Source organism: Narcine bancroftii, chromosome 3, assembly GCF_036971445.1.
Source record: "Narcine bancroftii isolate sNarBan1 chromosome 3, sNarBan1.hap1, whole genome shotgun sequence".
Classification (NCBI taxonomy): domain Eukaryota; kingdom Metazoa; phylum Chordata; class Chondrichthyes; order Torpediniformes; family Narcinidae; genus Narcine; species Narcine bancroftii.
In genome coordinates, this window is record NC_091471.1 from 123,238,089 (window position 1) to 123,256,664 (window position 18,576).

The 18,576-nt window shown below is 42.5% G+C and overlaps 1 protein-coding gene across 1 annotated transcript in view; it reads right to left on the bottom strand.

Annotated features, from left to right (window-relative positions):
- Nucleotides 1-13,001: 13,001 nt before the first annotated feature.
- Nucleotides 13,002-18,576, bottom strand: part of stim2b (stromal interaction molecule 2b) — a 187,240-nt gene continuing 181,665 nt past the window's right edge. Inside the window, exons 11-13 of the mRNA XM_069925002.1 lie at nucleotides 15,749-15,987; nucleotides 14,941-15,127; nucleotides 13,002-14,127 (exon numbers count right to left, since the gene is read on the bottom strand). Coding sequence (XP_069781103.1) covers nucleotides 13,662-14,127; nucleotides 14,941-15,127; nucleotides 15,749-15,987 — 892 coding nt within the window. The 3' untranslated portion in view covers nucleotides 13,002-13,661. The remainder of the gene's footprint in view (nucleotides 14,128-14,940; nucleotides 15,128-15,748; nucleotides 15,988-18,576) is intronic.

An 18,576-nucleotide genomic window follows, 5' to 3' on the forward strand; every position in this document is an offset into this window, starting at 1 on the left:
ATATTTGGATTCCTTCATTGACTACTTCATCTTTTCCAAGGATTAGCAAACTTAATTTCAAGATCCGGACAGATATCTCTGGACCATTACAAGGAGCATGGGATTCTATAGAGCTGAGACTGTCGGGAGCCAGCTGGAGGTGTGTATAAAAAGCAAATTAAGGGTTAAATAGAACAGTGATTGGTATAAGGAGTAATTAAGATAAGGGGTAGTGACAAATAAAAGGAGGGGTAGCTCAAGCAGAGCAGCCAGTGAGTGAGTGGCTCAGGATAGGAGTGGGACTTAGAGGCTTTGGCTCATAAGGCTTCGGTGAGCAGAGGACGAGCTTGATTCCAATAAGGTATGATCTTTGAATTTAATTAGGTAGAGTTAATGGAAACAGCAGCTAGGACAGTAGAATGCTCCGATTGCAGGATGTGGGAAACCTGGGACAGCACAATTGTCCCTGATGACTACATCTGCAAGAGGTGCATCCAGCTGCAGCTCCTGGGAGACTGTGCTAAGGAAATGGAACTGGATGAACTCAGGATAATTTGGGAGGCACAGACAGTGATAGAGAGAAGCTTCAATGAGACAGTTACCCTTAAAGATCAAGGAGATTGGTAACTGGGTGTCTGTAAGGAAAGGAAAGGGGAAGAGGCAGATAATGCAGACCACCCCTGTGGCTGTTCCCCCCAAAAAACATGTGTACTGTTTTGGAAACTGTTGGGGGAGGGACAATCTACCAGGGACCAGTTGTGGTGGTCACATCTCTGACACAAAGGCTGGCCCCTTGGCTCAGAGGGAAGGGAGGAGAAGAGGAGAGTTATGGTCATTGGTGACTCATTGGTTAGGAGAGCAGATAGGAAGTTTGGTGAATGAGATCAAGGCTCCTGGATGGTATGTTGCCTCCCAGGCGCCAGGGTAGGAAAAGTCTCTGATTGAGTTCATAGCATTCTGGAGGGGGAGGTGAGCAGTCAGATGTTGTGGTCTACGTGGGGACCAATGACATCGATAGAAGTAGGGATAAGGTCCTGAAGAGGGAATATAAGGAGTTAGGAAAGAAGTTAAAAAGCAGGACCTCAAGGGTGGTAATCTCAGGATTTCTGCCTGTGCCAAGCACCAGAGAGGATAGGAACAGGATGTTGTGGCAGATGAATGAGTGGCTGAAGAGTTTGTGCAGGGGGCAGGGGTTCAGATTTCTGGATCATTGGGATTTCTTCTGAGGAAAGTCTGATCTGTACAAAAAGGATGGGCTGCATCTGAACTGGAGGGGGACCATATCCTCGTGGTCAGGTTTTGCTAGAGCTGTTGGTAAGAGTTTAAACTAGTTTGACAGGGGGATGGAAATCAAAATGTGAGTGCAGAGATTAGGGTAGAAGGAAATAAGCATGATGCTATGTGTTCTGAGTTGGGGAGGAAGGACAAGCAGGGGACAAAACATAAAGGTAGCCAGTTAGAGGGGTTGAAATGTGTCTATTTCAATGCTGGGAGTACTAGGAATAAAGGAAATGAACATGAGCATGGATCAGCACGTGGAACTACAATGTTGTGATTGTTACTGAAACTTGGCTGGAGGAAGGGCAGGATTGGCTGATACAGGGTTTAGGTGTTTTAAAAGCAATAGGATGAGAGGTAGAAAAGTGTTGGTCAGGGATAGTATCATGGCTATGGACTATAAAGGGAGTATCCACTGAGTCGGTGTAGGTGGAAATCAGAAATAGGAAGGGAGCTATCATTGTGCTGGGAGGAGTGTAAAGACCCCAAAATAGCTCTTGGGACACCGAGGAGCAGATAAGCAAGAGGATTTCGGAATGATGCAGGAAATAAAGAGTTGTAGTTATGAGTGCCTTCAACTTCCCTAATATTGACTGGCACCTCATGACTGCAAGAGGGATGGATAAGTATGAGTTTGTCAGGTGTGTTCAGGAAGGATTCCTGACACAGTAGGTGGACCAGCTGATGAGAGGAGAGGTTATATTGGATCTAGTTCTGGGTAATGAACCTGGTCAGGTGGCGGACCTCTTAATGGGAGAGCATTTTAGTGAGAGTGACCACAAATCCCTTTGCTTTTATCTGTTTCCATAACTATGTTGAATCAGACAAAATAAGAAAATAATTAACTGGGGAAAGGTTAATTATGAAAGAATGAGGAAGGAACTAGCGAGAGTAAATTAGAAACAAATGTTCATGGGTGAAAGCATGGAAGTAATGTGGAGGAAGTTTAGGGATCACGTGCTGGGTTCAGGATAGGTTTGTCCCACTGGGACAAGGAAAAGATGGTAGAAAAAGGGAACAGTGGCTGACAAAACAGGTGAGGCAACTAGTCAAGAGGAAGAAGGAAGCACATGTTAAATATAGGAAGCAGGAAGGGCTCATGAGAAGTATATGATAGCCAGGAAAGAGCTTAAGAAAAGACTTAGGAGAGCTTGAAGGGGGATGAGAAGGCCTTGGCCTGTAGGATTAAGGAGAACCTCAAGGAATTCTATGCATTTGTGGAAAAACAGAAAGATAACGAGAATGAAAGTGGGGCCGCTAAAGGATGAGGGAGGCAACATGTGCCTGGAGGTGGGGCAGGTCCTAAATGAATACTTTGCATCAGTATTCACAAGAGAAAAAGACATTGATCATGGTGAGGTTGGAATAGAACAGGCTTGTGTGGCTGGACAATGTGGACATTAAGGAACAGAAAGTGTTGGATCTTAAAAACATCAAGATTGAAGTCCCCTCTTTAGCTGTAGGGGAGATGCTGGAGGATGTCAATGAACAGAGGGACCTTGGGGTTCAAATCCATACATCCCTCAAGGTACTGCAGAGGTTGATAGAATAGTTAAGAAGGCCTACGGGATGCTGGGATTCATTAATACAGGTACACGATACTTTATCGGGACATCTAAAATCTGGAAAGCTCCAAAATCCAGCAAATGTGGACCGGTGGTTGCAGGAGGCGGCCGGGGCACCGCGGTCGGGGGAGGCGGCCGGGGCACCGCGGTCGGGGGAGGCGGCCGGGGCACCGCGGTCGGGGGAGGCGGCCGGGGCACCGCGGTCGGGGGAGGCGGCCGGGGCACCGCAGTCGGGGGAGGCGGCCGGGGCACCGCGGTCGGGGGAGGCGGCCGGGGCACCGCGGTCGGGGGAGGCGGCCGGGGCACCGCGGTCGGGGGAGGCGGCCGGGGCACCGCGGTCGGGGGAGGCGGCCGGGGCACCGCGGTCGGGGGAGGCGGCCGGGGCACCGCGGTCGGGGGAGGCGGCCGGGGCACCGCGGTCGGGGGAGGCGGCCGGGGCACCGCGGTCGGGGGAGGCGGCCGGGGCACCGCGGTCGGGGGAGGCGGCCGGGGCACCGCGGTCGGGGGAGGCGGCCAGGCGACTGGAAGGGGGTGGGTATGGATACGGCAGCACAATTCGGGTGGGCTTTCCGAAATCCAGAAAAATATAACATTTGGAACACACTATCCCCCAAGGGTTCCAGATAAAGGATCATGTACCTGTAGGAGGATTGAATTCAGGAGAGATCATGTTGCAACTCTACAAATCTCTAGTAAGACCACACTCAGAGTATTGTGTTCACTTCTGGTCACCTCATTACAGGAAGGATGTGGAAGCTATGGAGAGGGTGCAGAGATTTACCAGGATGTTGCCCAGATTGGAAAACAAGTCTTATGAGGCAAGATTAGTAGAACTGTGACTTTTCTCTTTGGAGTGTAGAAGGATGAGAGGAAACTTGATAGAGGTCTACAAGATTATGAGAGGCATAGATAGGATGGACAGCCGGCACCTGTTTCCCAGGGCAGGAATAGCAAACACCAGAGGACATAAGTTCAAAGTGAAGGGAGGGAAGTTTAAGGAAAACATCAGGGTGTAGTGGCCTATCTGACGGTACTACCTTATGCAAGTGGCAATAAATGACACTGGAGACATTATAGTCAGGAATCAGTACCTTTATTGTGCTTAACCACAGCTTTTATAGTTCCCTCTGTGCATTTCACTCTGAGCCTTCTGGGATGCAGTAGTGTCGTCACTTTCCAGCCTCAGGTGTTGGGTGCCATAAAAAGCGCGGTTTTCCTAATTGCTGGTGCCTGGCTTGTAGCTGGAGGACTAGGATATTGTTGAAGGCTATGCGCTCTGTTAATGCGCTTGCTAAACTGCTGTGGCTGTGCGTGATTCTGTTACTCGCATGGGGCTCCTGCTACACCACCCCTTCCAGCAGATTGTTCAGACTGGGGAGTCCTCTGGGACGTTTCAGTGGTGACGAGATCAGTCTTGAAAGGTCAGTGTGTGCCGGTTTCATTCGTTCAATTGTGAACATACACTCTTGGCCCCCTATGTCCAATATAAATACTACACCTTCTCGCCTGATTACCCTAAAGGGCCCCTCATATGGGCATTGAAATGCTGAGCCTTTCTGACCTTTTCTAACCATCACAGTCAGTAGGTCGTAGATGTTTGGAGCTCCTGTGAAAAACCATGGGATAGGGTTGTTTTGCCCTATTGCTGTCTCTCACAAGACATAAAATATCCAAGTCAGCTGTCTAATTTATGTCACTACCAAAATGTATGTCACCTGGAATGGATAGTGGAGTTCCATAGATCGTCTCAGCAGTTAAAACTGGCAATCCTTCCTTTGGTGCTGTACGTATTCCCAATAGCACCCACGATAATTCGTCCATCCAGTTCGGCCCCTGCAGTCTTGCTTTAAGTGCCGACTTTAAAAGCCAATGGAACTGTTCCACAAGTCCATTTGACTGAGGATGATAGACAGTTGTGTGGTGTAATTCCACAGAAGTTTGATATCTGTGTCCAGAGGTGGGAAGTAAACTGCGTACCTCTATCTGAACTGATGTGACTAGGTATAACAAATTGTGCAACCCAATTAAAAATAAAGGTCTGTGCACACGTCTCCATGTCTGCTGCCTGCATAGGGATTGCTTCCGGCCAATGACTAAAACAGTCCACAAGAGTAAATAAATATCTCATCCCCTGACAGACTGGCAAAGGTCTAACTACATCCACATGGACGTGCTGAAATTTTGTATCCACCGTGGAGAATCTTTCAGGAGGTCTGTGAATTTTAACGTTTTGGCACTGAAGGCAAGTTTTGGTCCACAGGGTGACACCTCTCTTTAGACCGTGCCACACATAATGATTTGACACTTGTTCAACAGAAGATCTAATGAAAGGATGCAAAGATTATGTATATCATCGAAGATCTTCCTGCGCCAGCTAACCGGTAGAATGGGTCTAGGGTGTCGCAAAGGAGTGTGGGATCGCTTGCCTCAGTAGTGATTTCCTCAACCTGGAGACTTGTAACGGCGGTTTTGTAAGCTTGTACCTCCTCATCCCACTGCTGGTCTTCCGCCAACTGTGCCGTGTTGATTCCACCTTGGACTGCAGACAGTCGGTTTCAATAAGGCATCTGCCACCGGATTGGAAAAACAGGCAACATACCAAATGTCAATAGTGAACTCAGAGATGAATGACAAGTGGCATTGCTGCCTCACGGACCATGGGTCATACTCGTGGCCTGCACGAGGGATTTATGATCAGTAAAGGCCGTAAACACTTGACCCTCCAGCATGTATCTGAAATGGCGCACCGCCAAATACAGTAATTCCCGGTCAAATGTGCTATATCTCATCTCTGTAGGTCGAAGATGTCTGCTATAGAACACAAGTGGCACCCATTGTCCTTTTACGTGTTGTAACACTGCACCAATTGCATGGTCGGATGCGACTGTAGATAGCGAGAGGGGTGCTTCATGATCTGGGTGGGCAGGACCTGCTGAGTTTCTCCAGCACCTTTGTGTATTGCACTGCAACCCCAGCATATGCAGATTTTTCTGCTTAACATTCATCGAAATCAGGCTTGGTTGCTAGAGTTAAAAGCTCCATGATGTGAAATTTTGTTTAGCAGACTGCAAATTGTGCTCATTAATTATTTTTAAAATTTCACCTTCCTATTTTAAATGTTATTAAGCAGCAGGAAATACTTCATAGTCATCTTTTAGACTAAGTTTCCAGACTTTGCCAGTGTTAATAAAAATGCTCTTTGTTTCAAGTGGTTGTTGCTAAACTGTAATGCTTAATATGGTTAAAATGGGGATAATTATTAATAAATTCAATCAGAATTTCACATCTCAGAATGACAAAATCAATACCAATACCAAAAATGTGTGCTGCAGAGTTACAATGGCTCTTTGTTCAATTACACTCACACAATGGGCATCTAAATGTAGGCTCTCTATTCATGATGTTGCATTTACTGGTAAGTGGAATATCTTGGATAAAATCCAAAATATAATAAGACCCTGAAATGTTTCATCCTTCATATTCCTGAGCAGACTACCTGTTTCTACTCCGTATTAATGCCCCTTTTAACCCAGTTTCAACATGTTGTGCACATCAGTTTTTCTAGTTTGAAATAATCAAATCATGCATTCCACTACATTGCTTGGATTTATCCTTGAATGCTTACAGATCTGTCAAGAATGATCTGATTTCATTACCATAAAGTTATATATTCATTTTCTGCATTCTTTCTTTTAAATTGTTCCATTTATTCCCAATTTTAAATTAATTCATTTACTGTAGTCCAGTATTTATCTACAGTGCTTAGGAAGATAATTATGTGTGGTTTTGAAATCCTTGGATCATATCAGCTGTTTGACATCTGTAGCCTTTAAAAAGTTTTGCAAAAGTTCCATCACAACATTTTTTTTCTTCAAACTTCATTTAAGATAGTGTTGTGAAATATCATCTAATAAATGCATGGTGCTTTCATAAATCTTCAAGACTTTGGTTTCTTTTTGTCAATTTCTTTTTTTTTTAAAAAGTAGCTAATTTACTAAAGCTAATGTGTTAAAGAGTACGCATAATCTATACATACTACAAAGTTTGGAAGAAAATTATGTTGTAGAACCTCCTAAAATTGTAATTAGCAGTAGTTGTGGCATAATTAAATACATTTTCTAATTCAGGATCATGGGTCCAAGTGCAACTAGCAGATTATATGGCAAACGTTATAACTAAATAAGCTTACTGTACATCTCATTTAAAAGGCAGGTTGTTCTTTGAGTGTTTAAGTAATTTGTGCAAAAAAAAACTTGATTTAGATGCTCAGCTTTTGTCCTATTATTAATAAACTATATTTCTGGTTCCTTCTAATACTTGAAAGCCAACTTAAATTACTACACATCCTTTTGTTTGCATAATCCTCTCAGTACCTGACTTCTCGTCTGCAACAGAGAAAGGTATGAACAGCTGAGAATCATTAATTCCTACATTATATATGCCTGCCTCTTATTTGCGACCATGCTTGTACTTGTATCTGAATGTTCTCTCTTCTGTTATTGAGGATGCATCTCACTCATTACAGTAGAAAAGGAAAATATCCTTGAGGGAAGGAGTACCAAGGACATGCAAACACATGAATCATCTGATCCTATAGTGACTCCAGCTCCAGAGGTCACTTCAACCCATCAAAATGGCAAAGTTCTTAAAAAAAAAGATACCTGAATTATTATTTAAATACAAGGTGGCTGAATTATTAGTGAACGGTGATTAGACATTTATGTCAGCATTCCTTTGGGTATGGCACACATTCCAAATTTGGCCTCACCAATATATTACACAACTTCACCATAACATTCCAACTCATTTTCACAATGTCAATGTGCCAGAACCACTCTTTATGACCTATCTACTTGTGACGCATGAATCAGCAAAACCGAGATCTGGATATGTTTATCAATGCATCAAAAAATTTCAACCTGAACATCACGTGGCGGTGAGTGGGAGATTTGAGCTAGTGGAGTTGTTCTAGTGAACCGGTGTGGACTTGAAAGGCCGACATGGCCTGTTTCCGCTCTGTAAATGGTTATATGGTTAAATGATGTCACGTTCAGGGAATTACATATTTGTATTCCAAAATCCCGCTGTTCTACCGCACTCCTCAATGCAGTACCATTTACATTGGAAAGACAAACCAAGGTAGGAGGTACAAAAAGCATCATTTTATTTTTCTGCATTAAATTCCATCTGCTATTTTTCAGACCATTTTTCCAGCTGGTCCAGATCCTTTGATAAGCCTTCCTCGCTGTCCACTACACCTCTAATTTTGTCCCATCCTCAAACTTGCTAATCCAATTTACATTATCATTCAGATCATTGATATAGATGACAATCAAACATGGACACAGCACCAATCCTGGAGGAACACCATTAGTCACAGGCCTCTAGTCAGAGAGAATCATCCACTATCACTTTCTGGCTTTTCTGTTAATGCCAATGTCAAATCCAAATTATTAAAAATCATGTTGACAACATCCATTCAACTTTCCTGGCAACATCCTCAAATTTCTAATAAGAATGGTTAAACACAACCAACCACGGACAAAGCCATGTTGACTATCGCTAATCGTCTGTGCAAATACTTGCATATCTGACGTCTTAGAACACCTTCCAATAACTTAGCCACTTCTGACATCAAGCGCACAGGCATATAATTTCCCAGATTATTTTTCAATTTTTTTTAAAACAATGGAACAACATGAGCTAACCTCCCATCCTCCTGCACTACATCTGTAGCTAAGGACATTTAAAATATTTCTGCCAAAGCCCCTGCAATTTCTAAACTAGACTCAAGGTCCGAGGGAATACCATGTCGGTTCCTGACATTTATCCACCCCCTTATTTGCCTTAAGACAGCAACAACCTCCTATTTCATCTGTATAGGTCTCATGAGCTCACTGTTTGTTTGCCTTACTTCCATAGACTCTGTGTTGATCTCCCCATCTCTTTTGGTTCCATACATAGCCAGCCAGTCTGATCTTCAAAAGGACTAATTTTGCCTCTTTTGTTCATAATATTCCTAAATCCCCGAGGATTTTCCCTCAGCTTATTTCTCTCTCTGCCAAAGCAACCGCCATGTCTTCTTTTAGCCCTTTTGATTTTTTTTTCTTCCATTTTTATACTCCTTAAACACCTCATGTGCACCTATTACTTATACCTGCTTTACACCTCTCTCTTAACCTGATCCCAATATCCCTCAAAAACCAAGGATTCTTATGCCTGTTAATTTTGCCTTTAATGGTCAGGAATTTATAAACAGTATTCTCATAATTTCTCCTTGAAGGCCTCCCACTTATCAAGCACTTTCTTGCCAAAAAACAACCTGCTTTCCAGATCCTTTCTTATTTCCACAATTAGAGGGCCAGTATTCTTATCCATAAGTATCATTAAACTAAAGGCATTGTAATCACTTGACCCAAAGTGTTCCCCTACACACACTTCTGTCACCTGTCCAGTCTCTTTCCCTAATAGGAGATCCATTCTCTCTACTTGATACCTCGATATATTGAATTAGAAAACTTTCCTGAACACATTTGATAAACTGAGCCATCCAACACTTTTACAGAATGGGAGTTGCAGTCATAATGTTAAAGTTACCTACTATCACAAATTCATTTCCTACAGCTGTCTGCTATATCTCTGTAGATTTGCTCCTCCAATTCTCATTGACTATTGGGTGTCTATAATATAACCCTATTAATGTGGTCATACCTTTCCCATTCCTTGGGTCTACCCATATAGCCTCAGTATACGAGCCTTCTAGTCTGTCCTGTCTGAGCACTGCTATGAAATTTTCTGTGACTAGCAATGCCACCCCTTCCCCTTTCATCCCACCCCCTCTATCACATCTGGAACATCGGAACCCTGGAACACTATGCACAACCCTTTGATTCCTGTCTTTGTAAGCAGTCTTAACATTTTTTTCCACACTGATTCCACCAACAACTCTGCAGATAAGGCAAAGAAAACCAATTCAACAGCCAAACTTTGGAAGTTTTTATAAGTATAAATTAAATAATTAAGGTGCATGAAAAGAGCAGAGCAACGATTATCAAACCTTCATCTTCACATAGGTTAAAGGAATTGGTAAATATAGCTATCAGAATTATTTAGAGACTGCATATGGGATAGTTTCCCAAAGCAATGCATCAAGATTCTTTGAATATGCTAATATGAAAATGCAATTACTCTAATATAGAGCAAATCACACATTTATCCCGGATAATACAGAAGTGTTATAACACAGTTTAGGAACCCCTGACCCATGACATTTACCTCAACTATTTATTATGTTAACAAACTCTATATTCTAATCACTTGGTAGATGTTTCCCTGAATTCCCCATTGGATGTATGATTAATTTAGATTTATGGAAACTGGAACGCAAAAGAAAACTGTAGATACACATAATCTGAAGTAACAACATAAAATGCCAGCAATACTCAGCAAATCTGGCATCACCTTTTGGAGGGAAAAAACATGACTATTTCAGTGACCCTTCACCTCTGTTTTTCTATTCAAAAATACTACATAATTGGCTGTGCTTGTCATTTTCTGTTTATATATTTATCACAAATATGGTTTCAAAGGTGGTTCCAGAAGGCTAACTGCAAACTGCCAATTTCTCTGCAAGTTAGAAATGTCTGATTTTATAGCTACCTGTCACTACACACACTTTGTATGATTATTTAATTTCCTTGAATAATCATCCCAACATAATTAAACTATTGGAAAATGAACTGTGATGAACACCATGAATGAATATTTTATTAGTATTACTAGCTTGAAAAATGCTTTAAAAATGAAGGGATTTGCAAGAGATTTGCAAGTCAGAGCACAATAACCTGGGAAGACGCTGTACTTGGTTCTCATCTCGTTTGCAAGTTGGAATCTTCTTCCTCATGTCAAAGGTCTCAAACCTTTTCAATGTCTTCGATCAGGTTGGATCACCTCTGCCTCTCTATTTCTAAAGAATGATGTTCAACATGCACTTAATAGGTATTCCATATATTTCAATTCAATCCCATTGGAATTGAGAGTCCGCTCTTTTTTTTAAACATGTCTCTACATTTATCTGTTTGCCTCCACGGGAGTCCTTACTAATATTTAAATTTATTTTGAACAATATATTATGTTTGTTTCTTCCGATTAAAATATATAGCCTGAGCTGTAATGAAACTAATTTAGTAATTAATCATCCATTCTGAAAATTATTAAACCTTGTATATTTCAAAAGTTCTATTTCCATATCTTCCTGTTTAGCATCACCAAAAAAAATTGAAATTGTACTTCTAATTCCCAAGAAACAATGGTTTGATTCTGGATTTCAATAATAATGCCTGCAGACCCCAATTCTCAATCCCTGTCAGTCTGAGGAATGGTGATAATCTCTTTATCGTAAAGTTGCATCCATAAACATAACAATGTTATCTGGCACTCCACTGCAGTTTTGAGGGAGCGCTATACTGTCAGAGGTGATACCTAAAACTTAGACCCTATTTTTAGTTATGCAAAATATCCCACAGCATGAACTCCAATGGAGTCATCCCATGTGTCCTAGCCATAATTGAAAGATAATTTAAAATAAAACATAAAATAGTAGAAGCAGCAGGATTATTGCATGTGGTGCCTTTAAAGTGATCTATCAATTTTATAAGATCCAGGGTGTTGCATTTCCTGCCAACTATTTGGCATCCCTTGATTCATTAATATTCAAATATTTATCATTTTGACATATAATTTATCTACCAACTATTTCCAAGTCTTTGAGGTTCAGAATCTTTAAGGTTTAATACCCTTTGCTTCAATAAGTTTGTCCTCAACTTAATCTGATTCCCTTGTTCAAGATTCTTCAATCTAATGAAAATACAGGTACACAATCCTTTATCCGGAAATCCAAAATCTGGAAAGCTCCAAAAAACAGGCATTTTTTTTTTCCTGGTGCTGGTATAGTGGAGGGAAAGAGAGAGAGAGAGCAGCATGAATAGGTTGGGCAGGGGCGGGGAAGAGACGGCAGCGTGACTCGGGCAGGTGAGGGGGGAGAGACAGCAGCGTGACTCGGGCGGGCGGGGGAGGAGAAAGAGATGGCAGCGCAACTCAGGAAGGTTGGGGAGAAAGATGGCAGCGTGATGCAGGCAGAGGGAGGAGAGAGAGACTGCAGCGTGAATCGGGTGGGTGGGCGAGCGGGGAGAGAGATGGCAGCATGACTTGGGTGGGCGAAGGGGAAGAGAGGCACCAGTGCGACTGGAAGGGGCTGGATACGGCAGCACAATTTGGGTGGGCTTAAATCTGGGGCAGCTGGCTTTTATTCAGAAAGCTGAAAAAATCCGAAATTTGGAACACACTGTCCCCCAAGGGTCCCGGATAAAGGATTGTGTACCTATATCATATACCTATACCTCACTGAATCTTGCACATCAATGTGTTGTCTTCAAACTATAGGCAATTATTTACAATATAATCTGAATGGACAATTTCTTTACACCAGGAATCAATCTAATGATTCCACGTTTCAATGTCTTTAAGACATGGATAACAATATAGTGGCCCACGGCCCACTCTGTCGGCCGACACAGGAAATGGCCGTCGGACACGGCGATCAAGCAAGCAGCATGCGGGATGAGACCCGCTCCCATAGGCAGCAGTAATAGCAGTCGAATCGACCAATCACTGTCAGCAGATCAGAGGGGGTCCAATCTGGACCTGCGGATCCAAGACAGCCAATCGGCAGCCAGCTCCGCTCAAGCCGCACCCAAGTGGTGACGCAGCCAGCTGCCTATAAAAGGCAGACCTGCATCTTAATAAAGTCAGTGTCAACTACACTCCCTTCGTGTGAGAGTCTTCTTTCTTTAACCTCGAGCTACACCAGAACATTTACCATCACTGAGTAAGATTACCAAGTCATTGTCACTTGTGACATCTTGCTATGTGCAAACTGACTGCTGTGGTTCCTGCATTACAAAAATAACTGTAAAAGTATTTTTTAGCCTTGAAGGGATGTGCCACAACCCAAAATGGTAAAGGAAGTGTTGGAGAAAAACTAAGAAGTCTCTTTTTCAAAGTTGCACATTAATTTGATTTTCCACAGACCCTGCTGCAACTAAATGCAGAATTTTACTATGTGGTTTAAAAAAAACCTTATGCAAAGTAATGAACAAGTAAACAAACATATAGTACTCATTTCAATTTCATAATGGTTCATTTATTTTTTTTAATACATTCAAGAAGTTCCCAATAACCCAAACACCCTAATTAAATTCAGGTGAAGTTGTTTCCATTGTCAATCTTCAGTAACCTATTAGTATTTTGCTATGTCCTACTGCACCAGAGCCAGGTGAGATCAAAAAGAAAAACGCTATGCAGATCTTTGCAAAAGATGTTTTTTTTTTGTCAGTTTGCAAAGTGCATAGCCAATCTTCAATGTTCAAAGACAAGTCGTGAGCAAAAGGTTCCAAGGTTGCCAGGCGTATTTAATCATCTGTACAACAGGTTTGTAAAACATTTTAAGAAATGCAACTTGCAAGAAAAAAATATCATTTTCTTTCTCGTAGAAATTCCTTTGTTTTTAAGTCATTAGAAATTGGAATCCTTAAAAATCCTATGAAAGCTCTACATGTAACAGTAAAAATGTAGACTCTTCTGCATAATGTCTCTATAAACTCCTTACACTGTTTATATAATTAGACGCATCTTCCTGATCTGAAAGATAATAGTGCAACATTTAGCTCTGCTCTTGTAATTTGGCCAAAATTTCAGGACTCCGTTTAACATTTAAATGCAGCCTTCATAAACAGATGTTACAGTGACGTGAGCTTCACCATCAACAGCCTTTGGCTCCAATCATTTTGCTATTTTCTTCAAGATTTTTTTTAACTTGGAGGATTTTTTTACTCTGTTGGTATTATAAATCTGATCTTGGGATGCCGATTGTTTCATGGACGTGCTTTTCAGATCCTTCAATGCTCTATTTTCACTCAGGCTGTCAAGCTCTAAGATGCGTCGATCCTGTGATGCTGATAGTTGTCCCATGCTCGACGATTTCTCCAGGCCATTCTGAAGGGGGCGACTGGCCTTCAGAGAGCTCAGAATCAGACTCCTGGTGTCGGCTGGATGCAGGGACTCTGGCGTTACAGTTAACCGCTCTCCTGCCACCGGTGAATCAACAATCGATAGGTCATCTAGGGAGTTCTTAGACGTTCTGAATGAAGGATTACTGGCAGCCTCACAGTTTGAGAAGGAAAACAATTTCTTTCCATTCAGTGATCCAAAGGAAGAGTCACAGTCTGAAGTGGTCTCCTGCATATCCCTGTGTAACAAAACAGAACAGGCAAGCTCACATTTTCTTGTTTGCAAATTGGAGGCAAAAAGGAAATGATGGGGCCAATTTTTCAAAGGACTGTGCGAAAGAAACAGCAATACAATTTTGTTTATTCTACTTAAAGTAAGGGACTATTGCTGAGGTGTACTTGGGGAGATACACTCACCTTGGACTTGTTATTTAAAAGTGCAGGAGATGACAGTGATCACACTGATGAAGCCAAATGACTACCTTCGGTTCCAAACATTTTTGCATTAAAGTGCAAATGTAAATAATCCCAGTTCACCCATACAATGATGTTTAATAAATTAAACAATTAATAGCACTAAGCTGTTTTCAATATCTCTATTTTGGGATTAATTCATGTATGTGTTTTGATATGGGCTTGTGTTAGAGAATGAACATTAAATTTAGTTAAAGTAGATCAAATCCCCTTTGGTAAGGAAACTCCTTGTGTACTTTAAATATTCCACAGTTTGGAATCAGCACAAGCGCTCATTACTTATTTTTCCAATTACATTCGAACTGAATTCAAAATATGTTAAAAATCCAATTTTCAGATAATTCAGATGAACAGTTCCACCAAGCAACCTGAAGGACATACCTTAAAATCTATTCTTGCAATTGGGTGGCAACATCTTTGATAGTCATGAACCATTGTTTGTGACTAATATAAACTATAATTTAGTGCCAATGCCACAACCCTCTCATAACCGAACAATATACTGAACAACCTCCTGCAGGACAAAATGCAATTCAATTTGGTTCAATCCATTCCACAGCACAAAATAATCTATTTACCATTTCTTGTCAGCTGTGAAGAAAATGGCATCTTCTTCCTCTTCACTACGATGAAGGGTGGTACTGCTGTTCATTACAAAGATATCAGTACTGGAGGAAGATGAAACACCAGACGTGACCACATTGGGCCGTCGACAACGATTGCTGCCTTTTGCCAAGTTGTAAGTCAGTTTCCCTTGACCAACCGCTGAAAACAATATGCACAATTACAAAGTTTATATTCACATGTGATTCCAACTCAAAAAAAAGTCAAAATGAATTATTACATGATAATTCAATATATTTATTGGACAATAAAATAATTTACAATTTGAGAGTAAAAAACGTTTTTATCTAGCACCTTGCTTCTTTGTCTAAATATTCCGAATGGTAAAATATTAGGTCTTCAACAGGCTCAGAAATGTCAAGGGAAGTAGATTGGTCAGTAGGACTAGGCTAGTGGTTCTCAACCTTTTCTTTCCCCACTCAAATACGACCCTAAGTAATCCCTTACTAACCATATAGCACCTATGGCATAGGTGGTTAGTATGGGATTACTTTAGGGGGGTATGAGAGTGGGGGGGGGGGGTGGGAGATAGGTTGAGGCCTACTGGACTAGGCATATTAATATTTCGGCATAGACTAGAAGAGCTGAAGGGCCTGTTTTCTGTGGTGTAATGTTCAATACTTGTAATGAAAATGAACAGAGTCCAGCTGCCCTTCTCCTGCTCTTTTGTCTGACTAAAATTTGGAACTGAAAAATGAGGGACTCAGCCAATTGGTTGATTTCCTTTTTCTGCCTGGTCAGGAAATGAGATCTGTAACTTACCATGTAATTGGGAAATGATGGGTGGCGTGTCTTCATCCAAGTCATCTACCCCGCCAGCTATTGGGTATGGTGGGACAGGCACACGTGGCATCACCACCCAGCTGTGCTCTGCGTACAGAACGGAGCTGAGGCTGGACATTCCTGCATTGTGCACAATTGGAAAGCTGCAGATCTTTTCTATCTGCTGCCAGCGATGCAGTCGCTCACGTAGCGCCGCTGTCACCTCAGCCAAAGCTTGCCTGAAACATGGTTGAAAATGAAACAAGTATTGTAAATTGTCTGATTAAAACAACTTAAAATTTCTTCTGTTCCCCTCCAAACTGCAAGGTTTCCAATAGTTTGTGTCCAGTGTATATGGGGAAATAAAAACAAACCCACTAACTACAGCTGGAAAAAAATGTAGTTAATTAAGTTATACTGAAGAAAGCTGCCGTCAGTAATTCTAACCACTGTGTAAAAAAATAGATGTGGTTCTTTCGAGTCTTTCGTTGAAGAAACCCACCAAAATATGGCTGCAATTTGGTGACACCAGAGCCCCAGCAATGACATTAACTCAGAAATCACATGGCAAGCTGCTCCTGTAGAGTTCAGTGTGCATAAAACAGTATAGCCAACTCAAACACAAAAGCAGGCTCATCCTCATTAATCCTAATTAACCTTAACATCTAGAAATGTGTCCCAGAACCATAAACCCATCAACTCCTCGATAGTCCTGCTTACCAAAACATGAGCCAATGTCCCATAATTCTCCACTGGCATTGAAATGGTGGTGGCACTCTGATCTATATACTTACGAGGGAAAGGAATTTCAGTTCTCAAGAAAAGATGAGGCTGAATTGTTTACAAACTGACAATTGAATTATCTATTGCCGTCTCATTCTGATGTAACCGACTTGTTTTTATCCACTTCCATTCCCTTGTGCACTCTTCCCTCCCCACCCATAGCCCACAACCACCCCCCCCTCGGCAGCTTCCAATGTAGTTGCAGGAGGTGTAATACCTGCACCCACACCTCCTCCCTCATCACGGTCCGAGGTCCCAAACAGTCCTTTCAGGTGAAGCAACACTTCACCTGTACCTCCAAAGAACTCATTTACTGCATCCAGTACACCCTCTGTGGCCTTCTCCACATCAGATAGACCAGTCGCAGATTAGGAGATCACTTCACACAGCACCTCCTCTCCGTCCACAACAAAAACGACCCTGTAGCCAACCATTTCAATTCTGAGTCATACTCTCAAGCTCACATGTCCGCTCTCCAATCCCAGGGCATGAACATTGAGTTCACTGCATTCCACTAATCAGCTTGCTTTTTTCCCCCTCCCCCCCACTAACTAGTCATTCCAGTTCCCACTTCCTTTCTCTCTCCACCTAGCCTAGACTCCCCCCCCCACCACCACCTATCATCTTCCACTCTCAGCAAACCTCCCCCCCCTTCCCTTTTGTTCGGACATCTCTCATGCTCCCCTACACCTTGATGAAAGGCTCAAGCCCGAAACGTTGATGACGTATCTTCACCTTTGCTACATAAAGGCACTGTTTGACCTGCTGAGTTTCTCCAGCATTTGTGTGTTTTTCCACTCAATCCATGTTGTGTGACAAAATATTGTAACCAATAGATACAGCAAAGGCTATAACTCTCAACAACTTTCTTAAACAGCTGCACTATTAGGCAACTTACTTTCACTTGGTACAACAATGAGATCTACCCAATAAAATTAAACATTGTTCAGGCTTGTCTTGTCTACAACAATAAGACAAATGCAAACTGGTTGAATCCCACCCCAACAGCCTATTGTCAATCATCAATAAAGTGCTATAAGTCATTGCCACTAAGATTCTGCTGCAAATCAAGAATTTAGTGACATGTTCATGACAATAAATTCTGATTCTTTTCTTTCTTTGCTTGGCTTCGCGGACGAAGATTTATGGAGGGGGTAAATGTCCACGTCAGCTGCAGGCTCGATTGTGGCTGTCAAGTCCGATGCGGGACAGGTAGACACGGTTGCAGCGGAAAATTGGTTGGTTGGGGTTGGGTGTTGGGTTTTTCCTCCTTTGTCTTTTGTCAGTGAGGTGGGCTCTGCGGTCTTCTTCAAAGGAGGTTGCTGCCCGCCGAACTGTGAGGTGCCAAGATGCACGGTTTGAGGCGATATCAGCCCATTGGCAGTGGTCAATGTGGCAGGCACCAAGAGATTTCTTTAGGCAGTCCTTGTACCTCTTCTTTGGTGCACCTCTGTCACGATGGCCAGTGGAGAGCTCGCCATATAACACGATCTTGGGAAGACGATGGTCCTCCATTCTGGAGACGTGACCCACCCAGCGCAGCTGGATCTTCAGCATCGTGGACTCGATGCTGTCGGCCTCTGCCATCTCGAGTACTTCGATGTTAGGGATGAAGTCGCTCCAATGAATGTTGAGGATGGAGCGGAGACAACGCTGGTGGAAGCGTTCTAGGAGCCGTAGGTGATGCCGGTAGATGACCCATGATTCGGAGCCGAACAGGAGTGTGGGTATGACAACGGCTCTGTATACGCTTATCTTTGTGAGGTTTTTCAGTTGGTTGTTTTTCCAGACTCTTTTGTGTAGTCTTCCAAAGGCGCTATTTGCCTTGGCGAGTCTGTTGTCTATCTCGTTGTCGATCCTTGCATCCGATGAAATGGTGCAGCCGAGATAGGTAAACTGGTTGACTGTTTTGAGTTTTGTGTGCCCAATGGAGATGTGGGGGGGCTGGTAGTCATGGTGGGGAGCTGGCTGATGAAGGACCTGTTTTCTTCAGGCTGACTTCCAGGCTTTGGAAGAAATTCTGATTCTAAAAACTGGTAATTACC